The following is a 26,953-nucleotide window of genomic DNA, read 5'->3' on the forward strand; positions in this document are numbered from 1 at the left end:
TAGTGGCTCGGCTTTATTGAGAAATGAATTCCAGCATCGATGCAAACAAATAAAAAAAACACATAAAACACACTCCATATGGGCTCTAACTGCACTCACTGCATTATCTAGCCACCCTGTTACTGACCTGGAAACATTGAGACAAGGGAATGGAGAGCAATGACCCTGACTAACATTGTGACCATCACCTGGCCCTGTGTGGCAGTTCAGTCAACCAGACACAACTCCAAAACCTAATGCAAAGTTAGTAGCCTATCTCAAAGCAGCATGTGTGCAACATGGACATGACTGAGCAAGAGAGTAGAGAGTAACCAGCAAGAAGGTGACACTCAGTGAGACACAGAAGCTTAATCCGTTTCCACACTGTCAGCGGGTGGGGATTTGAATAGCTTCAGTGTGGAGTGCAAGAGGGCAGCTTCTAATGTGGCTTGTTTGCATAAAGTGTTTGTGTCCAAATAAGTTACTGGCACACAGAATACCTCATCTGCTATCAGTGGGGCAACAAGGGGGGAAATAAAGGGCCATCAAGCATGTCCCGGGTGGCTCCTATTATACAATGCCTTTAAGCAGGATGTTGATTGATCTCACTCCAGGAATGATGCATGGGACCTAAACACTGGTGAGGATACAGATCTGATACATGCAGAGAGATTATCAGAACAGCCCTGTAGAGAGACAATGATGAATACAGTGATAGGAACACACATTGCATAACTCCCTCAGGAGGAAAGGTGGAAAGTAATTGAATATTCAATCCTGTTTACAGGAAGTCTGGGGAACTGGCAACACCAAAAAGTGCTCAGATTGTGGTCTGAGGCCAGCCAGAAATTGTAATGATGCAGTTAATGGGCAGCTAGTTGGAAAGCCAGTGGATGCCAGCGTGGTGACTGCACTACCGATGCCAGGTGTATGATTGCTCTCCATACAATGAATAACCTGAATGATGTATGAGCTCAGGAACCAGGATACACAACACTGGGCGATGCTCCGATGGAGTCCCCTCTGCAGAAACTGAGTGTCCCCTTCATCCCCAGGGCAGGCGGATATCTTTAACTGAACTTGGCCTTTGAGAAGTCCATCTCTGGGTGTTGCTCCATAAACCTGCAGAGAGTGGCACAGAAGGATTAGATCCCACTTACAAGGTTCAAGGAACCAAAAACTCACATTTATAGAGTGTCTGTAACAGAGAACTGTCCCAAAGAGCAAGCAGTGAGGCTCTGCAGGTCGGTTAGAAGTGACCAGAAACCTGGGCAAAAACCGTTCCAGCAACTTTTCAACTGCTAACATTTTCTTCCAATGTGCAAGATCTGTAAGATATATAGTAGAGTCAGATGGACAGAATATCGGAGCTGAATGTTCTGCTGTCTGCTTAGACCTTTAGTATGGGTGGGAAACAATACTACAGCCCTCAATGGGTTAATCAAATCCAGTGCACCAAACACCGGGTGCCCCAGAAATATCGTCCGTTATAACTGGAATATGGTGTGGCAACCTGCCTAAACTCTCTCCCTCCAGTGGAGTCCAATCCTGTCCTCGCCATGTATGACTGGACAGTGATACAGGGCCACAATGCCCAATGTTTAGCCTCCCCTATTACTGAGATCAGCATACTCTGCACAGAGAGGAGCTCAAAGCACAGACCATCTGATCAGTGTGTGACTAGAAGCTGAGCCACTGAGGCAGCACGTGCCGTAACAAGCAGTCACACAGCATGGTTTTGATCTCAGTTCTTTCAAATAATGGACACTCTCATACACATCAGTATTTATTCTAATAAAGAACAAAACACTGCAGGTGCTGGAAATCTGAACCAGAAACAGAGAATGCTGGAAACGCTCAGATCAGGCAGTTTCTGAGGGTTAACGTTTGGGCCGCAGGTAACTGATCAGTGACTGGGGAGGAGGAGGAGATGTGAAGTCGGGGCCAGGGCCTAGAGGTCGTGGATGTGTGTGTGCGTTCCTTTTTAAATGGTGCTCAGCTGCAATTTCTTTCTGTTCTGATGAAGCATCCAAACCTGAAACATTTATCCCGCTGTTTCTCTCTCCACAGAGGCTGCCTGACCTGCTGAGTGTTTCCAGCATTCTCTGTTTTTGTTTTGGTATTTATTATGTCTGTTCAGATCTCCAGGTTCTAATGTCCAACATCACATCAGGAAATATTTTTGATCCATTTCAGAGTGAGGTGCAGACTGAGCTTACTCCAAACTGCACAATAGCAGTGAGCCAGGATTCAGCAGCCTGCTGGCGGTTTCTTTCTGCTGTTACAGCACCTCTACCATCAGACAAAAGACAAGGTCACAGCTTGTAGCTTCATTAATCTTTGACTATCAAGGAGGCAGGGTGATCTGAAAAATAGCACATTGCAACACTCGTATCGACCTGACTTGGAAACACTCCACATCACAAGAGACACATTATCCAATGCATTGCCCATACATGTGTTGGGAACTCCAGGGACCTGCTGTATAACCGGTCCAGTCAACTTCAACCCTAAATAATTCCACAGACACTTAAAAGCCAGAGACCGACATTCTGTACATTATAACAAAGGTTGGGAAACTGTACCCCAGGGAGAGTCTCACCCATGGAAACTAGTGAGAGCCAGCGTCCATGGAACCCATACCCAGGAAAAAAATAATCACAGCCGGGGGGAGAAAATTTGCAAAAAAAAGAGTAAAGCACTTGGGCAGGGAGAGGGAGGGAGCATTGAAGAACCAGGTATGTATGGGTAGCGATTATTGACCAGGAAGGATACGTGGATTAAGAGGTGTTGTTCAAAAGGCTGATATTGCAGCACCATACACCATTTTATCCTGAAGCAGTTTAAAGCTTCACATTTCGCTGCACACTACTTAAGTTTACAATGTGTGAACAGATTAGAGCACGGTTCAGATAGGCAATTACAGGAGAAAGTACAAGAATGTTCAGATAAGATTGATATAGTGTGTGACAGACTCCTGGCCCTGACCGGTTACACTCACAATATGAACAGTTAACTCAATGAACAAGCAGTTAACTCATGGTCCCCAGTATTACCTGGTACCTGCTACATTTGTTTATTACAACAATTCACCTTTGGAAAGCAGCCAAGTGAATTAGGACAAATCCTTTTACTGCCCAGGTACATGGGCACTCACCTCCCCTTCAGCACCTCTGTACACAAGGGTACCCTGTGCAACTGCAGTTACTGCTGGTTAAAGAACTGCATTATTCAGCCCAGGCAGAAAAAGTTCTCTTTATTAAAAAGTATTGCAAATGTCACATACAAAGAGGAAAATAATTAACTTGGGCACTTATATTTTGGTGATTTTAAGCTACATATTTCTCTTGGCTGTTCTCTGCAGCCAGGAGTATGAGTCCCGAAGGCTGTGTTGCCTACCCGGTGCCAGGGTTAAGGACATCTCCTCCGGGCTGGAGATGAACTTGGAGTGGGAGGGGGAGGATCCAGTTGTCGTGGTCCATGTAGGTACCAACGACATAGGTAAGACTAAGAAAAAGGTTCTGCTGAGAAAGTTTGAGCAGCTCGGGACTAAATAAAAAAGTAGAACCACGAAGGTGATAATCTCTGGATTATTACCTAAGCCACAAGCAAATTGGCACAGGGTAAATCAGATCAGAGAGATGAATGAGTGGCTCAAAGATTGGTGTGGTAGAAGTGGGTTTCGATTCATGGGGCACTGGGACCAGTGCTGGGGAGAGAGAGAGCTGTTCCTTTGGGACGGGCTTCACCCAAACCGTGCTGGGACCAGAGTTCTAGCTAATCGAATAACCAGGGAGGTAGATAGGGCTTTAAACTAAATGGGGGGAGGGGGGGGGGGTGGGGGAGGGTCCCGGTGGAGAGAAATCTAGAATGCTAAAAAGAAAAGACAAGGAAGCAGTGCAGGAGAGTGATTGGAGTAAGGATAACCAGATAGTGTCAGGAAGGGACAGAGCGAACAAACAAAAGACAATAAATAGGGTCCAGGTAAGAAAACATGGTAATAAGACAAATAGGGCCATAGTACAATAAAATGTTAAGATGTCTAAAAATGTTAAAAAGACAAATCTAAAGGCACTGTATCTGAATGCACGAAGCATTCGTAATAAGGTAGACGAATTAACAGCGCAAATAGATGTAAACGGATACGATATAATTGCAATTACAGAGACATGGCTGCAGGGTGACCAAGGCTGGGAGCTGAATATCCAAGGGTATTCGATATTTAGGAAGGACAGGCAAAAAGGAAAAGGAGGTGGGGTGGTGTTGTTAGTAAAGGATGAAATCAGAGCAATAGTGAGAAAGGATACTGGCTCAGAAAATCAAGATGTAGAATCAGTCTGGGTGGAGTTAAGAAGCACCAAGGGGCAGAAAACACTGGTGGGAGTTGTCTATAGGCCTCCAAACAGTAATGGTAATGTAGGGGATGGCATCAAACAGGAAATTAGAGATGCATGTAACAAGGGTACTACAGTAATCATGGGTGACTTTAATCTACACATAGACTGGCCAAACCAAATTATCAATAATACTGTGGAGGATGAATTCCTGGAGAGTGTACGAGATGGTTTTTTAGACCAGTACGTTGAGGAGCCAACCAGGAAACAGGCTATCCTAGATTGGGTATTGTGCAATGAGAAGGGGTTAATTAATAATTTTGTTCTGCGGGGTCCTTCAGGGAAGAGTGACCATAACATGATAGAATTCTTCATTAAGATGGAAAGTGAAGTAGTCCAATCCGAAACTAGGGTCCGAAATCTAAACAAAGGAAACTACGAAGGCTGGAGGAGTGAGTTGGCTATGATAGATTGGGAAGCTTCATTAAAAGGCATGACGGTGGACAGGCAATGGCTAACATTTAAGGAACGAATGCATGAATTGCAACAATTATACATTCCTTTCTGGCACAAAAACACAAAAGGAAAAGCGGCCCAACCGTGGCTAACAAAAGAAATTAAGGATAGCATTAGATCCAAAGAGGAGTCACATAAAGTTGCCAGAAAAAGTAGCAAGCCTGAGGATTGGGAGCAGTTTAGAATTCAGCAAAAAAGGACCAAGAGATTGATTAAGAGGGGAAAAATAGAGAATGAGAGTAAACTAGCAAGGAACATAAAAGTGGACTGTAAAAGCTTCTACAAGTATGTAAAAAGAAAAAGATTAGTGAAGACAAATGTAGGTCCCTTACAGTGAGAAACAGGAGAATTTATAATAGGGAACAAGGAAATGGCAGAGCAATTAAACACATACTTTGGTTCTGACTTCACGGAAGAGGACACAAAAAACTTCCCAGGAATCTGGGGTCCAGTGAGAAGGAGGAATTAAAGGAAATTAGTACTAGTAAAAAAAGCGCTGGAGAAATGAATCCCCATGGTTTGATAATCTGCATCCCAGAGTACTAAAAGAGGCAGCCATGGAAATAGTGGATGCATTAGTTGTCATCTTCCAAAATTCTATAGATTATGGGAACAGTTCCTGCAGATTGGAGGGTGGCAAATGTAACCCCACTATTTAAAAAAGGAGGGAGAGAAAACAGGGAACTACAGACCGGTTAGCCTAACATCAGTAGTAGGGAAAATGCTCGAGTCTATTATAAAGGATGTGATAACAGGACACTTAGAAAATATCAACGGGATTAGACAAAGTCAACATGGATTTATGAAAGGGAAATCATGTTTGACAAACCTACTGGAGTTTTTTGAGGATGTAACTGGTAGAATAGATAACCAGTGGATGTGGCGTATTTGGATTTTCAGAAGGCCTTTGATAAAGTCCCACACAAGAGGTTAGTGTGAAGAATTAAAGCACATGGGATTAGGGGTAATATACTGGCATGGATTGAAAATTGGTTAACAGACAGGAAACAGAGAGTAGGAATAAATGGGTCTTTTTCAGGTTGGCAGGCAGTGACTAGTGGGGTACCGCAGGGATCAGTGCTTGGGCCCCAGCTATTCACAATATATATCAATGATTTGGATGAGGGAACCAAATGTAATATTTCCAAGTTTGCTGACGACACAAAACTAGGTGGGATTGTGAGTTGTGAGAAGGAGGCAAAGAGGCTTCAAAGTGATTTAGACAAATACATGGCAGATGCAGTATAACGTGGATAAATGTGAAGTTATCCATTTCGGAAGGAAAAACAGAAAGGCAGAGTATTATTTAAATGGTGATAGATTGGGAAATGTTGATGTACAAAGGAACCTGGGTGTCCTTGTACATCAGTCACTGAAAGCAAACATGCAGGTGCAGCAAGCAGTTAGGAAGGCAAATGGTGGATCGACTTCCAGAAGGCATTCGACAAGGTGCCACATAAAAGATTATTGCTCAAGATAAAGAATCACTGGATTGGGGGTAATATTCTGGCATGGGTGGAGGATTGGTTATCTAACAGGAAGCAGAGAGTTGGGATAAATGGTTCATTCTCGGACTGGCAACCAGTAGCCAGTGGTGTTCCGCAGGGGTCGGTGCTGGGTCCCCAACTCTTTACAATCTATATTAACGATTTGGAGGAGGGGACAAAGTGTAACATATCAAAGTTTGCAGATGATACAAAGATGGGAGGGAAAGTAGAGAGTGAGGAGGACATAAAAAACCTACAAGGGGATATAGACAGGCTGGGTGAGTGGGCGGAGATTTGGCAGATGCAATACAATATTGGAAAATGTGAGGTTATGCACTTTGGCAGGATAAATCAGAGAGCAAGTTATTATCTTAATGGCAAGAAACTGGAAAGTACTGCAGTACAAAGGGATCTGGGGGTCCTAGTGCAAGAAAATCAAAAAGTTAGTATGCAGGTGCAGCAGGTGATCAAGAAGGCCAATGGAATGTTGGCTTTTATTGCTAGGGGGATAGAATATAAAAACAGGGAGGTATTGCTGCAGTTATATAAGGTATTGGTGAGACCGCACCTGGAATACTGCATACAGTTTTGGTGTCCATACTTAAGAAAAGACATACTTGCTCTCGAGGCAGTACAAAGAAGGTTCACTTGGTTAATCCCGGGGATGAGGGGATGGACATATGAGGAGAGGTTGAGTAGATTGGGACTCTACTCATTGGAGTTCAGAAGAATGAGAGGCGATCTTATTGAAACATAAAAGATTGTGAAGGGGCTTGATCGGGTGGATGCGGTAAGGATGTTCCCAAGGATGGGTGAAACTAGAACGAGGGGGCATAATCTTAGAATAAGGGGCTGCTCTTTCAAAACTGAGATGAGGAGAAACTTCTTCACTCAGAGGGTAGTAGGTCTGTGGAATTTGCTGCCCCAGGAAGCTACATCATTAAATAAATTTAAAACAGAAATGGACAGTTTCCTAGAAGTAAAGGGAATTAGGGGTTATGGGGAGCGGGCAGGAAATTAGACATGAATTTAGATTTGAGGTTAGGATCAGATCAGCCATGATCTTATTGAATGGCAGAGCAGGCTCGAGGGGCCGATTGGCCTACTCCTGCTCCTATTTCTTATGTTCTTATGTATGTTGGCCTTTATTGCAAGAGGATTTGAGTACAGGAACAAGGATGTCCTACTCCAGGTGTGGTCTCACCAAGGCAGTTATACAAGGCCTTGGTGAGACCACACCTGGAGTATTGTGTGCAGTTTTGGTCTCCTTACCGAAGAAAGGATATACTTGCCATAGAGGGAGTGCAGCAAAGGCTCACCAGACTGATCCCTGGGATGGCAGGACTGTTGTACGAGGAGAAATTGGGTCGACTCGGCCTGTATTCACCAGAGTCGAGAAGAATGAGAGGGGATCTCATTGAAACATATAAAATTCTGACAGGGCTAGACAGACTGGATGCAGGGAGGACGTTTCCACTGGCTGGTGGGGGGGTCCAGAATGAGGGGTCATAGTCTCAGGATACGGGGTAGGACATTTAGGACTGAGATGAGGAGAAATTTCTTCACTCAGAGGGTGATGAACCTGTGGAATTCTCTACCACAGAAGGCTGTGGAGGCCAAGTCACTGAATATATTTAAGGAAATAGATAGATTTCTAGACACAAAAGGCATCAAGGGGTATGGGGAGAGAGCAGGAATATGGTATTGAGATGGAGGATCAGCCATGATCATATTGAATGACGGAGCAGGCTCGAAGGGCCGAATGGCCTACTCCTGCTCCTATTTTCTATGTTTCTATGTTCCTTGGGTTCAGTGTCAATACTCATGCCCATAGGCAGATTCACACCCCCCACAAACCAGACTGTGCCTTTTACATATTGGGCAGGTAATGTAGCGAGCCCCAGGGTCTGTAACTGCACCATGTGATTCTGCACCCTTCAGTGGGTCGATGAACATACTCTAACAGACTGCAGCTCGGGTTATAAACCAACAGGTCAATTTATTTAACATTAAACAGGTAAATGAATGGTATTTAGTACAAACTAATTACAAACCTCACCAACCTCCTCAAAATGTCAAAACAACACACATCTCCTGCACTACCCCTCAACATGACACTGATCCAACTTCTCATGCTGTGAAATGCTGCCGTGGAACCTCTGATTAGCTCAGTATCTCTGCCAGCTTCAGGCTGATTGCTGACTGGGAGAGAGTCAGCCTCAGATATACCATTCAAACTCTTTCAAGGCTGACTGAAAGGACATTAAGTAACTGGATCCCTCAACCAAATCAGGTACTCGGCCATTCACAGGATTCAAAACAAAGAGCACTTGTGAGCCGAGTGTGGACTGCCTGTGGGTCAGTGGATCCCAGGCCAGGCAGAGGTACATTCCTTTGCTGAACCCAGCTTTAATCCTGAGGTACTGTAACAAAGAGACATGAAGCCAATAATACAAACCCTTAGGTAAAACGGCTGTGTGTTTGTCACCCCCCCCCCCCCCCAACCCCTTCACGTGCGAGTCCAGCGCGTATCGTGGTTAGTGACCATTCTCCAGGCCTGGTGTAAAAACCTGCTCCACACAGGCCACCCATACCTCACGCCTCTTGCACTGCACGACAAAGTCTGTAGATCTAGACTAGCAGGCAAGCTGCCCACATTGGCCTCTCGGCCAAACTGCTGCTGACTGCCAGCTCTGTCCCACAAAGCCCGTGCGCATCAATTATCTCAATGGGTTTGCCTGCTTCCCATGATGTCTGTTCTAAGAACATAAGAAATAGGAGCAGGAGTAGGCCATATAACCCCTCGAGCCTGCTCCGCCATTCAATCAGATCATGGCTGATCTTCAACCTCAACCCCACTTTCCCGCCTGATCCCCATATCCCTTGATTCCCCTAGAGTCCAAAAATCTATCCATCTCAGCCTTGAATATACTCAATGACTCAGCATCCACAGCCCTCGGGTAGAGAATTCCAAAGATTCACGACCCTCTGAGTGAAGAAATGCCTCCTCATCTCAGTCTTGAATGGCCGACCCCTTATCCTGCGATTATGCCCCCTAGTTCTAGACTCTCCAGCCAGAGGAAACAGCCTCTCAGCATCTACCCTGTCAAGCCCCCTCATAATTTTATATGTTTCAATGAGATCACCTCTCATTCTTCTAAACTCCAGAGAGTATAGGCCCATTCTACTCAACCTCTCTTCATAAGACAACTCTCTCATCCCAGGAATTAATCTAGGTGAACCTTCATTGCACTGCCTCCAAGGCAAGTATATCCTTCCTTAGGTAAGGAGACCAAAACTGTACGCAGTACTCCAGGTGAGGTCATGCTAAAGCAGTGTACAATTGTAGTAAGACTTCCTTACTCTTGTACTCCAACCCCCTTGCAATAAAGGCCAACATGCTATTTGCTTTCCTAATTGCTTACTGTACCTGCATACTAATTTTGTGTGTTTCTTGTACCAGGACACTCAAGTCTCTCTGAATACCAACATTTAATAGTTTCTCACAGTTTAAAAAAAATTGTGTTTTTCTATTCTTCCTAGCAAAGTGTAAAAGCTTCTATAAATATGTCAAGAGAAAAACATTAGTGAAGACAAATGTAGGTCCCTTAACATAGAAACATAGAAAATAGGAGCAAGTGTAGGTCATTCGGGCCTTCTCTGCCATTCAAAATGATCATGGCTGATCATCTAACTCAGTATCCTGTTCCCGCTTTTTCCCCATATCCCTTGATCCCTTTAGCATTAAGAAATATATCTATCTCCTTCTTGAATACATCTAATGACTTGGCCTCCACTGCCTTCTGTGGTAGAGAATTCCACAGGTTCACCACCCTCTGAGTGAAGAAATTTCTCCTCATCTCTGTTCTAAATGGCATACCCCGTATCCTGAGACTGTGACCCCTGGTTCTGGACTCCCCAGCCATCGGGAACATCCTCCCTGCATCTAGTCTGTCTAGTCCTGTTAGAATTTTATATGTTTTGATGAGATCACCTCTCATTCTTCTAAACTCTAGTGAATATAGGCCTAGTCGACCCAATCTCTCCTCATACGTCAGTCCTGCCATCCCAGGAATCAGTCTGGTAAACCTTTGTTGCACTCCCTCCATGGCAAGGACATCCTTCCTCAGATAAGGAGACCAAAACTGCACACAATATTCCAGATGTGGTCTCACCAAGGCCCTGTATAACTGCAGTAAGACATCCCTGCTCTTGTAATCAAATCCTCTTGCAATGAAGGCCAACATACCATTCGCCTTCCTAACTGCTTGCTGCACCTGAATGCTCACTTTCAGCGACTGGTGTACAAGGACACCCAGGTCTCGTTGCACCTCCCCTTTTCCCAAACTACCATTCAGATAATAATCTGCCTTTCTGTTTTTACAACCAAAGTGGATAACCTCACATTTATCCACGTTATACTGCATCTGCCATGTTCTTGCCCACTCACCCAACTTGTCTAAATCACATTGGAGCCTCTTTTCATCCTCCTCACAGCTCACATTCCACCCCAGCTTTGTGTCGTCTGCAAACTTGGAAATGTTACATTTAGTTCCCTCATCCAAATCATTGATATATATTGTGAATCGCTGGGGCCCAAGCACTGATCCCTGTGGTACCCCACTAGTCACTGCCTGCCACCCAGAAAAAAACCCGTTTATTCCTACTGTTTCCTGTCTGTCAACCAATTCTCAATCCATGCCAGTATATTCCCCCCAATCCCGTGTGCTTTAATTTTGCACACAAATCTCTTGTGTGGGACCTTATCAAAAGCCTTCTGAAAATCCAAATACACCACATCCACTGGTTCTCCCCTATCTATTCTACTAGTTACATCCTCAAAAAACTCCAGCAGATTTGTTAAGCATGATTTCCCTTTCATAAACCCATGCTGACTTTGTCCAATCTCGTTAATGCCCTCCAAGTGTTCTGTTATCACATCTTTTATAATAGACTCTAGCATTTTCCCCACTACTGATGTTAGGCTAACTGGTCTGTAATTCCCTGATTTTTCTCTCCCTCCTTTTTTAAATAGTGGGGTTACATTTGCCACCCTCCAATCTGTAGGAACTGTTCCAGAGTCCATAGAATTTTGGAAGATGATCACCAATGCATCCACTATTTCCAGGGCCACTTCCTTTAGTACTCTGGGATGTAGATTATCAGGCCCTGGGGATTTGTCAGCCTTTATCCCCATTAATTTCCCAAGTACTATTTTTTTACTAATACTGGTTTCCTTCAGTTCCTCCCTCACTAGACCCTTGGTTCCCTAACATTTCCGGGAGGTTATTTGTGTCCTCCTTTGTGAAGACAGAACCAAAGTATGTGTTTAATTGTTCTGCCATTTCTTTGTTCCCCATTATAATTTCCCCTATTTCTGACTGTAAGGGACCTACATTTGTCTTCACTAATCTTTTTCTCTTGACATATTTATAGAAGCTTTTACAGTCAGTTTTTATGTTCCCTGCTAGTTTACTCTCATACTCTATTTTTCCCCCTTAATCAATCTCTTTGTCCTCCTTTGCTGAATTCTAAACTGCTCCCAATCCTCAGGCTTGCTGCCTTTTCTGGCAATTTTATATGTCTCCTCTTTGGATCTAATACTATCCCTAATTTCTTTTGTAAGCCACGGTTGAGCCACCTTTCCTGTTTTATTTTTGTGCCAGACAGGAATGAATAATTGTTGTAATTCCTGCACACGTTCTTTAAATATTAGCCATTGCCTATCCATCGTCATCTCTTTTAGTAAAGTTCCCCAATCTATCATAGCCAACTCGCACCTCATACTTTCGTAATTTCCTTTATTTAGATTCAGGACCCTAGTTTCAGATTCAACTACTTCACTCTTCATCTTAATGAGGAATTCTATCATGTTATGGTCGCTCTTCCCTAAGGGACCCCGCACAACAAGATTGTTAATTGATCCTTTCTCATTGCACAATACCCAGTCTAGGATCGCCTGTTCTCCAGTTGGTTCCTCAATGTATTGGTCTAGAAAACCATCACGTACACACTCCAGGAATTCCTCCCCCACAGTATTATTGCTAATTTGGTTTGACCAATCTTTATGTAGATTAAAGTCACCCATAATTATAGTTGTACCCTTCTTGCATGCGTCTCTAATTTCCTGTTTAATGCCCTCCCCTACATCTCCACTACTGTTTGGGGGCCTATAGACAACCCCCACCAACGTTTTATGTCCCTTGGTGTTTCTTAGCTCCACCCATACAGATTCCACATCGTGATTTTCCGAGCCAATATCCTTCTTCACTATTGCATTGATTTCCTCCTTTGCTAACAATGCTACCCCACCTCCTTTCCCCTTTTCCCTGTCCTTCCTAAATACTGAACACCCCTGGATGTTCAGTTCCCATCCTTGGTCACCCTGAAGCCATGTCTCCGTAATCACAATGATATCATAACCGTTAATATCTATCTGCGCTGTTAATTCATCTACCTTATTGCGAATGCTCCGCGCATTAAGACACAATGCCTTTAGACTTGTGTTTTTAAGATTACTAATCATCTTAGTTTCATTTTGCACTATGGCCCTATTTGTTTTTCACCCTTGTTTTCTCTGCCTTCCACGAATGCTTCTTCCCTTTCTGTCTTTTGTTTCTATCCTTGTTTCCCCCTCCTCTGGCTCCCTGCTCAGGTTCCCATCCCCCTGCCATTCTAGTTTAAACCTTCCCCAACAGCACTAGTAAACACCCCCGCGAGGACATTGGTCCCGGTCCTGCTCGGGCGTAACCCATCCCGCTTGTACAGGTCCCACCTGCCCCAGAACCGGTCCCAACGTCCCAGGAATCTAAATCTCTCCCTCCTACACCATCCCTGCAGCCACGCATTCATCTGGTCTACTCTCCTGTTCCGATACTCACTAGCACGTGGCACTGGTAGTAATCCTGAGATCACTACCATTAAGATCCTGCTTTCTAATTTATCTCCTAACTCCTTAAATTCACCTTGCAAGACCTCAACCCTTTTTTTTTAAACCTATGTCGTTGGTACCCTTATGGACCACGAGTACTGGCTGTTCACCCTCCCGCTCCAGAATGCCCTGCAGCCGCTCCGTGACATCCTTGACCCGAGCACCAGGGAGGCAACATACGATCCTGGAGTCACGTTTGCGGCCGCAGAAACGCCTATCTGTTCCCCTTACAATTGAATCCCCTATCACTATAGCCCTGCCACTCTTCTTCTTACAGTCAGAAGTGGGGGAAATTATAATGGCAGAACAATTAAACACATACTTTGGTTCTGTCTTCACAAAGGAGGACACAAATAACCTGCCAGAAATGTTAGGGAACCAAGGGTCTAGTGAGAGGGAGGAACTGAAGGAAACCAGTATTAGGAAAAAAAGTGATAGGGAAATTAATGGGGCTAAAGGCTGACAAATCTCCAGGGCCTGATAATCTACATCCCAGAGTAATAAAAGAAGTGGCCCTGGAAATAGTGGATGCATTGGTGATCATCTTTCAAAATTCTATAGACTCTGGAACAGTTCCTACAGATTGGAGGGTGGCAAATGTAACCCCACTATTTAAAAAAGGGAGAGAAAAAACGGGGAATTACAGACCAGTTAGCCTAACATCAGTCGTGGGGAAAATGCTAGAGTCTATTATAAAAGATGTGATAACAGAACACTTGGAAGGCATTAACGGGATGATTTGGATGAGGGAACTAAACGTACATTTCCAAGTTTGCAGACGACACAAAGCCGGGGTGGAATGTGAGCTGTGAGGAGGATGCAAAGAGGCTCCAATGTGATTTAGACAAGTTGGGTGAGTGGGCAAGAACATGGCAGATGCAGAATAACATGGATAAATGTGAGGTTATCCACTTTGGTTGTAAAAACAGAAAGGCAGATTATCTGAATGGTGATAGATTGGGAAAAGGGGAGGTGCAACGAGACCTGGGCGTCCTTGTACACCAGTCGCTGAAAGCGAGCATTCAGGTGCAGAAAGCAGTTTGGAAGGCAAATGGTATGTTGGCCTTCATTGCAAGAGGATTGAGTACAGGTACAGGGCCTTGGTGAGACCACATATTGTGTGCAGTTTTGGTCTCCTTATCTGAGGAAGGATGTCCTTGCCATGGAGGGAGTGCAACAAAGGTTTACCAGACTGATTCCTGGGATGGCAGGACTGACGTATGAGGAGAGATTGGGTCGACTAGGCCTATATTCACTAGAGTTTGGAAGAATGAGAGGTGATCTCATCAAAACGTATAAAATTCTAACAGAACTCGACAGACTAAGATGCAGGGAGGATGTTCCTGATGGCTGGGGAGTCCAGAACCAGGAGTCACAGTCTCAGGATACAGGGTATGCCATTTGGAACCAAGATGAGGAGAAATTTTTTCACTCAAAGGGTGGTGAACCTGTGGAATTCTCTACCACAGAAGGCAGTGGAGGCCAAGTCATTAGATGTATTCAAGAAGGAGATAGATATATTTCTTCATGCTAAAGGGATCAAGGGACATGGGGAGAAAGCGGGAACGGGGTACTGAGTTAGACGATCAGCCATGATCATTTTGAATGGCGGAGCAGGCCCGAAGGGCCGAATGGCCTACTCTTGCTCCTATTTTCTATGAATAACCTCACATTTCTCCACATTATACTCCATCTGCCACCTTCTTGCCCACTCACTTAACCTGTCTATATCCCTTTGAGGACTCTTTCTGTCCTCACAGCTTACTTTCCCACCTAGCTTGTATCGGCAGCAAACATGGATACATTACACTTGGTCCCTTCATCTAAGTCATTAAAATAGATTGTAAACAGGTGAGGCCCAAGCACGGAGCCTTACGGCACCCCACTTGTTACAGGCAGCCAACCTGAAAATGACCCCTTTATTCCTACTCTCTGTTTTCTGTCCGTTAACCAATCCTCTATCCCTGCTAATATATTACCCCCCAACCCCATGAGCCCTAATCTTGTGTAACAACCTTTTGTGTGGCACCTTATCGAATGCCTTTTGAAAATCCAAATATACTATATCGACTGGTTTCCTTTTATCTACTCTAATAAATTTGTCAAACACAATTTCCCTTTCATAAAACCATGTTGACTCAGCCTATTCATATTATGATTTTCTAATTGCCCTGTTACCACTTCCTTAATAATTTTACATTTCTTGCTAGTTTACTTTCGTATTCTATTTTCTCCATTTTTATTAATTTTTTGGTCATCCTTTGTTGGTTTCTAAAACTCTCCCAATGCCCAGGTTTATTACTCTTCTTTCAATCTAATACCCTCCTTAACTTCTTTATTTAGCCACGGGTGGATCACTTTTCCCGTGGAGTTGTTAATTCTCAATGGAATGTGTATTTGTTGAGAATATTGAAATATTTCTTTAAATGTTTGCCATTGTTTTTCAACTGTCAAACCCTTTAATTTAATTTCCCAATCTACTTTTGACACCTCGCCCCTTGTACCCATGTAATTGGCTTTATTTAAGTTGAAGACTCTAGTTTCTGACTTAAGTACGTTACTTTCAAACTCAATGTGAAATTCTCCTCCCCCACCCCCGATATGAACCATGTGGCCCCCTCTATCCTCCCCTTAAAACAGGCTGAAAGTACAAGGCATCTCACGCTGTACAAGATGAGATATGAAAACATTTCAGCCACGTTGGATGTCTCCAAACGGCTGAATGTCTCCAAACGGCTGAATGCCAGCTCTGGACAGTGTCTCTTTAACTGGGACTGTGCTGCAGCTCTGAGCTGTTGCCCCGCCATCCCCTGACTCCTCTGCTAGGGTCAGCCAGCTATAGCTCCTTCAGTATCAGTCCCAATCACTATCTTGAATGGGATGACAAACATGCTTAAAGAGCAGCATTTGTGGGCTTTGTGACCCACTTTGTCACATTTTAAACACCCTCTCCCTTCTCTGATCTGCTTGGCTGCACTGACAGGATGTGGGCTCTACTGCTGACTGGAAGCCCTTGTTACCGGGTCATTTGTACCCCACCCTCCATGGATCACCCCCCAAACCGGGTCAATTCCACCCCCACCCCCCATACTGGGTCAATTCCACCCCCACCCCCCCATACCGGGTCAATTCCACCCCCACCCCCCAAACCGGGTCAATTCCACCCCCACCCCCCAAACCGGGTCAATTCCACCCCCACCCCCCAAACCGGGTCAATTCTCCCCCCTCCCGGTCACTCCCCACCCACCTTCTCCACATCTTTCCTCCCCTCCCAGCCCGGATCACCAGGTCATTCTCCCTCCCCAATACCTTCCATTTGTGGTGATAAGCCATCTCGCCCTGGCTACAGTGAGTAACAGACTGCTTGACTCAGCCTGTAGAGTGGATCTTTATTGTATCTTTATGTTCTAACAATGGACTTACTTTTTCAGTATGTCTTGTTTCTTCTGTTCCTCCGATGTGGGCAGTCCCATGGCTTTCTGCCTCTGGTCATACATCATCTTCTCGACCATGCTGCGGGTCTCACCGTCTAAGTCTGATAACTAGGGGCACAGAGAGCAGCCAGTGTTTCAGCATGTCTCCACTCATCCTTATCAAGTGTCAGTGTTCTCGTCAGGTTGGACAGGACTGGATGGGCTGGTATTGATAGGGTAACCAAGTCTAAAATGGAGCCTGCTCCATTGCTAAGTCTAAAATGGATGATCAAGGACGCTCAGGCTGTGAGAATAGGTGGGTTTATCTGTTCACAAATTAGCCAAAACAAAAGGGGAGGAATAATGTGTTTAAAATGTTACGGGTATGCAGCCTGTCACCAGCAAGATTCATCAGACTGACTCACTGTACTTTAGAGGCCCCACATGTTACATCCTGAATTGGCATCATTACTTCATGCCCAGGCGATCAGAGGGAGTGGGGTGGGGACTCAAGGCTGGAAGAGATTGCAGATGTAGGGTTGGGTGAGGCTGTGGAGGGATTTTAATAATGATGAGGACATAGATTTTAAATTTGATTTGCTGGGGACAAGACGCCAGTGCAGATGAGCAAAGGGAGGAGTGAATCATAGAAGTTTACAACATGGAAACAGGCCCTTCGGCCCAACATGTCCATGTTGCCCAGTTTATACCACTAAGCTAGTCCCAGTTGCCTGCACTTGGCCCATATCCCTCTATACCCATCTTACCCATGTAACTGTCCAAATGCTTTTTAAAAGACAAAATTGTACCTGCCTCTACTACTGCCTCTGGCAGCTCGTTCCAGACACTCACCACCCTTTGAGTGAAAAAATTGCCCCTCTGGACCCTTTTGTATCTCTCCCCTCTCACCTTAAATCTATGCCCCCTCGTTATAGACTCCCCCACCTTTGGGAAAAGATTTTGACTATCTACCTTATCTATGCCCCTCATTATTTTATAGACTTCTATAAGATCACCCCTAAACCTCCTACTCTCCAGGGAAAAAAGTCTCAGTCTGTCCAACCTCTCCCTATATGTCAAACCATCAAGTCCCGGTAGCATCCTAGTAAATCTTTTCTGCACTCTTTCTAGTTTAATAATATCCTTTCTATAATAGGGTGACCAGAACTGTACACAGTATTCCAAGTGTGGCCTTACTAATGTCTTGTACAACTTCAACAAGACATCCCAACTCCTGTATTCAATGTTCTGACCAATGAAACCAAGCATGCTGAATGCCTTCTTCACCACCCTATCCACCTGTGACTCCACTTTCAAGGAGCTATGAACCTGTACTCCTAGATCTCTTTGTTCTATAACTCTCCCCAATGCCCTACCATTAACGGGGTAGGTCCTGGCCCGATTCGATCTACCAAAATGCATCACCTCACATTTATCTAAATTAAACTCCATCTGCCATTCATCGGCCCACTGGCCCAATTTATCAAGATCCCGTTGCAATCCTAGATAACCTTCTTCACTGTCCACAATGCCACCAATCTTGGTGTCATCTGCAAACTTACTAACCATGCCTCCTAAATTCTCATCCAAATCATTAATATAAATAACAAATAACAGCGGACCCAGCACCGATCCCTGAGGCACACCGCTGGTCACAGGCCTCCAGTTTGAAAAACAACCCTCTACAACCACCCTCTGTCTTCTGTCGTCAATCCAATTTTGTATCCAATTGGCTACCTCACCATGGATCCCGTGAGATCTAACCTTATGTAACAACCTACCATGCGGTACCTTGTCAAAGGCTTTGCTAAAGTCCATGTAGACCACGTCTACTGCACAGCCCTCATCTATCTTCTTGGTTACCCCTTCAAAAAACTCAATCAAATGCGTGAGACATGATTTTCCTCTCACAAAACCATGCTGACTGTTCCTAATCAGTCCCTGCCTCTCCAAATGCCCGTAGATCCTGTCCCTCAGAATACCCTCTAACAACTTACCCACTACAGATGTCAGGCTCACCGGTCTGTAGTTCCCAGGCTTTTCCCTGCCGCCCTTCTTAAACAAAGGCACAACATTTGCTACCCTCCAATCTTCAGGCACCTCACCTGTAGCGGTGGATGATTCAAATATCTCTGCTAGGGGACCCGCAATTTCCTCCCTAACCTCCCATAACGTCCTGGGATACATTTCATCACGTCCCGGAGATTTATCTACCTTGATGCGCGTTAAGACTTCCAGCACCTCCCTCTCTGTAATATGTACACTCCTCAAGACATCACTATTTATTTCCCCAAGTTCCCTAACATCCATGCCTTTCTCAACCGTAAATACCGATGCGAAATATTCATTTAGGATCTCACCCATCTCTTGTGGTTCCGCACATAGATGACCTTGTTGATCCTTAAGAGGCCCTACTCTCTCCCTAGTTACTCTTTTGTCCTTTATGTATTTATAGAAGCTCTTTGGATTCACCTTTGCCTTATCTGCCAAAGCAATCTCATGTCCCCTTTTTGCCCTCCTGATTTCTCTCTGCTGACCGAGTGGGATTTAGTATGGGGCAGGGTAAGGGTGGCAAAGTTTGGGACAAGTTGGAGTTTAGAGGGCGGAGGGTGGGAGGCCGGCAAGGAGGACGGTGCAGAAACAAAGTCTAGAAATGACACCGGTGTGGGTAATATCTTCAGTTACAGTGCGATGGGACCAAGGAACAGGGTGAAGTTACTGACAAGCTGCTAGCTTTTAGTAGGGGACAAAATAATGGCTTTGCTTTTCTTGAAGTTCAATTGGAGGAAATTCTGATTTATCCATGACACTGTCGAATGACGATGACCACTTGCATTGACACAGCATCTTGGATTTGAAATAATGTCCTACAGCTTAAGGAAAAATAGACGCTTGAGACAAAAAAAGGAAAGATTAGGAAGGGTGACCAAAACCTTGAATAAAAAGGTGGATTTTAAGAGAGGTCTTAAAAGGAGGAGAGGAAGGTAGATAGGCAGAGGGGTTTAGGGCAGGAATTCCAGAGAGTGGGGCCTAGGAGTTGAAGGTTCAGCTGCCAATGGTGGGGTGAAAGGATGGTAGGCAGGGGAAGATGTACAAGAGGTTTGAGTCAGAAGAACAGAGAGTTAGAGGGAGGAGGTGAGGGCATGGAGGGATTTAAACACAAGGATGGAATGGAATTTGTAATCTGATGCGGTCTGGTGGGACCGAGAGCCAATGTAGGTCGGGGTGGGGGGGCAGGGGGTGATGGGCGAGTGGGACCTGGCGCTAGATAGATAGGCAGGCATTCCACAAGCACAGAGGCTGTCGAAGCTGACAGGTAACAGGTAGTGCTGCCTGTCAGCAACACGGACCCTGGAAGCTACCCTATGCCTACGGATTATGTCATTGAGGGACAGCAGATAAATAAGGAAGGAGGAGGGGGCCAAAGATAGGAAGTGTCTGAGGTGATCATGAAGGGGTGGAAGGAGAGGCCATTGCTGGAGAATGAGTGGCTGCTTTGGACAGGTGAGAGTGGAACTAGACAAGGGCAGAGGTGGTAGAGGAGGATGGTGTTGTCAGCCATGCTGGACACTGTGGAGAGGCCACAGAATGACACAGCCCCGCGGTGCAGGCACACCGGATCACAGCCCCGCGGTGCAGGCACACCGGATCACAGCCCCGCGGTGCAGGCACACCGGATCACAGCCCCGCGGTGCAGGCACACCGGATCACAGCCCCGCGGTGCAGGCACACCGGATCACAGCCCCGCGGTGCAGGCACACCGGATCACAGCCCCGCGGTGCAGGCACACCGGATCACAGCCCCGCGGTGCAGGCACACCGGATCACAGCCCCGCGGTGCAGGCACACCGGATCACAGCCCCGCGGTGCAGGCACACCGGATCACAGCCCCGCGGTGCAGGCACACCGGATCACAGCCCCGCGGTGCGGGCACACCGGATCACAGCCCCGCGGTGCGGGCACACCGGATCACAGCCCCGCGGTGCGGGCACACCGGATCACAGCCCCGCGGTGCGGGCACACCGGATCACAGCCCCGCGGTGCAGGCACACCGGATCACAGCCCCGCGGTGCAGGCACACCGGATCACAGCCCCGCGGTGCAGGCACACCGGATCACAGCCCCGCGGTGCAGGCACACCGGATCACAGCCCCGCGGTGCAGGCACACCGGATCACAGCCCCGCGGTGCAGGCACACCGGATCACAGCCCCGCGGTGCAGGCACACCGGATCACAGCCCCGCGGTGCAGGCACACCGGATCACAGCCCCGCGGTGCAGGCACACCGGATCCGGTTAGTAACCATGAACAGGAGCAGGAACCAGGCTGACAGAATTCATTCCGAGATTTATGGGAGATTGGCACAGAGCTGAGGCAACATATTCAGGAACCTGAGAGAGGTTAGAGTCAGAGGCGGCAGCAAACTCTACTCCGTCAAAGCAAAGAATTTGTTTTTAGGAAGGTTATTTGTTCCCAGGCAGAAATATTTGTAACTGTGACACTGGCCTACCAAAAACAAAGCACACTCTTACAATTCACTGCGATCGTATCACCTGGTCAATTGTGTGCGTTTTATAAGCTCAGAGTTGGCAGTTGAAAATAATCCTTAAACGCCGAGCTTTTGAAGGATTGCAATGGATCTGGGACCCAGCACCTGGTCTTCAGTCACTGCAGGTTACGGGATCCTGTGATGGCAGGGATGGGGGGGGATGGGGTGACCTTGTGATGAGGGAGACCCTGTGACAGGGGTGGGGGGGAAGGATGCACCCCGCGACGCAGTTACATGAAGTGCACATGCCCGAGTCATTCTACGGGGCTGCCAGGAGTTATGAGAATGGGCTCAAAAGCAAATTCTGCTGTAAGTGGGATTGATTGTGCTTATAGTATCAGTCTATGTCTTAATCTTGGTCAGTCTAATTGTAAATCAATCTGATTTACGGCTGATCAGCCCGTGCAGCATAGGTCTCGTGTTTGATACGTTCCAGCTTCCTGATGGAGAGGAAACACAGTGGCCATGCCTTTGAACTCCAGCAAGCAATTCATCACGATTGGGGTTAACACTGTTCACTTATCAGTACAGCAGAGAGTAAAAGACGCAGCTTTCAGATCATAAAGGGCACAGTCGTAATACAAAAACTCTCACCAGGCCCTTTGCAGAAAGTCCAAACAGTAAAATGCCCCTTTGATATCACTGACATGCCCCTTTAATATCACTAACATGTCCCTTTAATTTTAAGCAAACATACTCCCTTTCCACATGACAGGATTGGAGCAGAGAAATTAAAAGCACTCACCTTCGAATTCTCAGGGTTAATTTTTTTGGTATTAAGCTCAGGGTCTGTGGTCATAATTTTGTTCCACCATTCCATTTTATTAATCTGAAATGAGAAAAAAAAAAATAACACCTCACACTGGCTGACGAGCGATAAGATCCACAGCTGGAGCACGAGTGGAGTAGAGTTCCGCGCAAGGACATCCCCCAGTGTGACCCTCACCCACACACTGGGGGGGGCCCAGTGTGACCCTCACACACACACTGGGGGGGGGGGCCAGTGTGACCCTCACCCACACACTGGGGGGGGGGCCAGTGTGACCCTCACACACACACTGGGGGGGGGGCCAGTGTGACCCTCACACACACACTGGGGGGGGGGCCAGTGTGACCCTCACACACACACTGGGGGGGGGGGGGCCAGTGTGACCCTCACACACACACTGGGGGGGGGGGGGGCAGTGTGACCCTCACACACACACTGGGGGGGGGGGGGCAGTGTGACCCTCACACACACACTGGGGGGGGGGGGGCAGTGTGACCCTCACACACACACTGGGGGGGGGGCCAGTGTGACCCTCACACACACACTGGGGGGGGGGGGGGCAGTGTGACCCTCACACACACACTGGGGGGGGGGGGCAGTGTGACCCTCACCCACACACTGGGGGGGGGGGGGCAGTGTGACCCTCACCCACACACTGGGGGGGGGGGGGGGGCACATTTGTTCCCCAGTCTGTGCTCAGCTGATCTGAGCTGGGGCAGGACACAGGGTAGTAATCTTAGGGATGGGTTGGGAGGAGTGAGCCCGGGATCCCACTCCCACTCACTAACCAGTCACCCCTGCTGGGAATGCTGTACGAGGACTGATGCCCCCAAATACAGCCACTGGCACTCGTTCGCCAGGAATAGCCTCTTTGTCACCCCCTAACCCCCCTCCACCAGGGACACACCCCATGGTATACAACCCCTCCCCCCAGGGACACACCCCATGGTATACAACCCCTCCCCCCCGCCCCAGGGACACACCCCATGGTATACAACCCCCCTCCCCCCCCCAGCCCTGGGACACACCCCATGGTATACAACCCCTCCCCCCAGGGACACACCCCATGGTATACAACCCCTCCCCCCTGGGACACACCCCATGGTATACAACCCCTCCCCCCTGCCCCGGGACACACCCCATGGTATACAACCCACCCCCCCCCCACCCCTGGGACACACCCCATGGTATACAACCCCTCCCCCCTGCCCCTGGGACACACCCCATGGTATACAACCCCTCCCCCCTGCCCCGGGACACACCCCATGGTATACAACCCCTCCCCCCTGCCCCGGGACACACCCCATGGTATACAACCCCTCCCCCCTGCCCCTGGGACACACCCCATGGTATACAACCCACCCCCCCCCAGCCCTGGGACACACCCCATGGTATACAACCCACCCCCCCCCAGCCCTGGGACACACCCCATGGTATACAACCCACCCCCCCCCAGCCCTGGGACACACCCCATGGTATACAACCCACCCCCCCCCAGCCCTGGGACACACCCCATGGTATACAACCCACCCCCCCCCAGCCCTGGGACACACCCCATGGTATACAACCCACCCCCCCCCCCCCCCCGCCCCTGGGACACACCCCATGGTAAACAACCCCTCCCCCCTGCCCCTGGGACACACCCCACTGCCCAAGTCCAGGGAGCTGAGGAGTAAGTTGAGATCCAAGGCGTGGGGACCCTAGTGTGTGCAGGGGTATGGGTGGGCTTTCACTCTACCCGCCCACTGCTCACCTTCTCCAGATGAACATTAATGCTCTTCCCATCTTCCAGCAACCACGAGCTTTCCTCCACTTTCACGTCATTGAACATCTCACCATCGATCACTGACGGGTGGCCCTTCAGACCCACTCGCAAGTGACGCTTTTGGATCTCCACAATCAGGTCCCGACTCTTCAATCGGAAGTTGACTTGAAATGGAATCAGGAGCTGGGAATGCAACACAAGAAAGTAAGAATGATAAAAGGCCATCCAGCCATAGCCAGTTAATGCCTTGGGTCTCAATCCAACCATTTCACCGTGTAACCCAAATCCACTGCATCCGAAATCCATCCACTTCCCTTCTAAATCCTTCAGGGGAGTACCAGTATTTACTGCACCGTGAAACCCTCCAATACACAAGTCAGTAATTAAATGTAAAATTAATCTGGAGTTTACCACATTATATTATCTTCAGTTTATAATCCCCCAAAACCCACCCCCACCCCGTCAAAATCCCCCAAAACCCACCCCCCACCCCGTCAAAATCCCCCAAAACCCGCCCCCACCCCGTCAAAATCCCCCAAAACCCACCCCCCACCCCGTCAAAATCCCCCAAAACCCACCCCCCACCCCGTCAAAATCCCCCAAAACCCACCCCCCACCCCGTCAAAATCCCCCAAAACCCGCCCCCACCCCGTCAAAATCCCCCAAAACCCACCCCCCACCCCGTCAAAATCCCCCAAAACCCGCCCCCACCCCGTCAAAATCCCCCAAAACCCGCCCCCACCCCGTCAAAATCCCCCAAAACCCACCCCCACCCCGTCATAATCCCCCAAAACCCGCCCCCACCCCGTCATAATCCCCCAAAACCCACCCCCACCCCGTCATAATCCCCCAAAACCCGCCCCCACCCCGTCATAATCCCCCAAAACCCACCCCCCACCCCGTCAAAATCCCCCAAAACCCACCCCCACCCCGTCAAAATCCCCCAAAACCCACCCCCACCCCGTCAAAATCCCCCAAAACCCACCCCCACCCCGTCATAATCCCCCAAAACCCGCCCCCACCCCGTCATAATCCCCCAAAACCCACCCCCCACCCCGTCAAAATCCCCCAAAACCCGCCCCCCACCCCGTCAAAATCCCCCAAAACCCACCCCCCACCCTGTCAAAATCCCCCAAAACCCGCCCCCCACCCAGTCATAATCCCCCAAAACCCGCCCCCCACCCCATCAAAATCCCCAAAACCCACCCCCACCCCGTCAAAATCACCCAAAACCCACCCCCACCCCGTCATAATCCCCCAAAACCCGCCCCCACCCCGTCATAATCCCCCAAAACCCACCCCCACCCCGTCATAATCCCCCAAAACCCGCCCCCACCCCGTCATAATCCCCCAAAACCCACCCCCCACCCCGTCAAAATCCCCCAAAACCCACCCCCACCCCGTCAAAATCCCCCAAAACCCACCCCCACCCCGTCAAAATCCCCCAAAACCCGCCCCCACCCCGTCATAATCCCCCAAAACCCGCCCCCACCCCGTCATAATCCCCCAAAACCCACCCCCCACCCCGTCAAAATCCCCCAAAACCCGCCCCCCACCCCGTCAAAATCCCCCAAAACCCACCCCCCACCCTGTCAAAATCCCCCAAAACCCGCCCCCCACCCCGTCAAAATCCCCCAAAACCCGCCCCCCACCCAGTCATAATCCCCCAAAACCCGCCCCCCACCCCATCAAAATCCCCCAAAACCCACCCCCACCCCGTCAAAATCACCCTCTACTGCAGCCGTTATATTTGCTGCATCATTTCCTGCCCCAGTCTACACCACCACGCTTGGTGTCACCGTGTAACCTGGTACCCAGTAGGTATTGTTTAACCAGAAAGGAGAGGATTGGATCATTGCTGTTGGTGTGTGCCGGGGCAGGAAGTCACCGGGAGAAGAGCTGCATGCGGTTACCAGAGTGCACTGCGGTAAACCTAGGGAGCAGTGTGAGTGGCACTTACATCCACCTCAGACAGGGTCTGCGTCCACCGGTAGTTTGGCAGATCAGCGCCGTTTCCAGCATTGGGCTTCAGTTTCCCTTTATCCTTCTCGTCCTCTTCACCTTCAGACTCGGACTCTGCCTAGAGGAGTGTGAGGGATCACAAGAGGACAGTCAGAATACAGGACACATCTCTGCAACAGTATAAACTTTACTTCATAGGAGTATATTATGGAATGTTTCATAATTCTTTGCTTGGCTGTTAGACACAGGCAGACCAAAAACAGACTCTTAGTTATAATGTACACAGTCACAGAGTGACCAACGACAGACTCTTAGTTACAACGTACACAGTCCACTGCAGCCAGCTCCGCCTCACACAGGTCAGAGTGACCACTGCAGTCGCATACAGTCACAGAGTGACCACTGCAGTCAGGTACAGAGACAGAGTGACCACTGCAGTCACTGCAACCACTGTTTTCACAGTAGACGACACAAAAAGCTTACCAGAAATAGTAGGGAACCAAGGGTCTAATGAGAGTGAGGAACTTAAAAGCAATTATCAGTCGCGAAAAAGTACCGGAGAAACTAATGGGACTAAAAGTCGATAAATCTCCTGGACCTGATGGCCTACATCCGAGGGTTCTAAAAGAGGTGGCTGCAGAAATAGTGCATGCATTGGTTATGATCTTCCAAAATTCCCTAGATTCTAGAACGGTCCCAGCGGATTAGAAGGAAGCAAATGTAACCCTGCTATTCAAGAAAGAAGGGTGGGAGAAAACAGGGAACTACAGGCCAGTTAGCCCAATATCAGTCGTCGGGAAAATGGAAATTGCGTTTGACAAAGTGACAGAGTGACCATTGCAATCACAGAATGACCACTGCAGTCAGGTACAGGAGCTGAGCAGTAGCCAGGCAGATCTGATTATCAGATTCCATAACAGTTGCAATTGGAAATTTAACCAGATGAACCGAAGGAACTAAAGATTTAAAAATTCAACTTGAAGATGGAACGAAGTTCGAGGCCTGGGCCTGGTGAAGCCTGGCACTCACGTTACGGGCAGTCTCAGACAGAGGTGTTAAGCACTAAGGATGCTCAATTTCAACATTATCCTTGCTGCTTTGCAATAAATGCTATGGGAAAGGAGTTTTTAAAAAGCAGATTTCCACACAGACTCTGCTCTGTGCACATTTTACAAAGTTATACATAGAAGTTACAACATGGAAACTGGCCATTCGGCCCAACCAGCCCACGTTGGCACTTACCTTCCACAT

At 47.8% G+C, this 26,953-nt stretch overlaps 1 protein-coding gene across 1 annotated transcript; it reads right to left on the reverse strand.

The window, feature by feature from the left end:
• Positions 1-26,953, reverse strand: nudc (nudC nuclear distribution protein). Its single transcript, XM_068006959.1, has 6 exons — positions 26,945-26,953; positions 25,701-25,820; positions 23,729-23,923; positions 21,952-22,035; positions 16,671-16,789; positions 1-1,101 (listed from the first exon to the last, which is right to left on the reverse strand). The coding sequence occupies exons 1-6, from the start codon at positions 26,951-26,953 to the stop codon at positions 1,050-1,052; spliced, it is 579 nt and encodes a 192-aa protein (XP_067863060.1). The 3' UTR covers positions 1-1,049.

This window comes from Heptranchias perlo, chromosome 26, assembly GCF_035084215.1.
Source record: "Heptranchias perlo isolate sHepPer1 chromosome 26, sHepPer1.hap1, whole genome shotgun sequence".
Lineage (NCBI taxonomy): Eukaryota > Metazoa > Chordata > Chondrichthyes > Hexanchiformes > Hexanchidae > Heptranchias > Heptranchias perlo.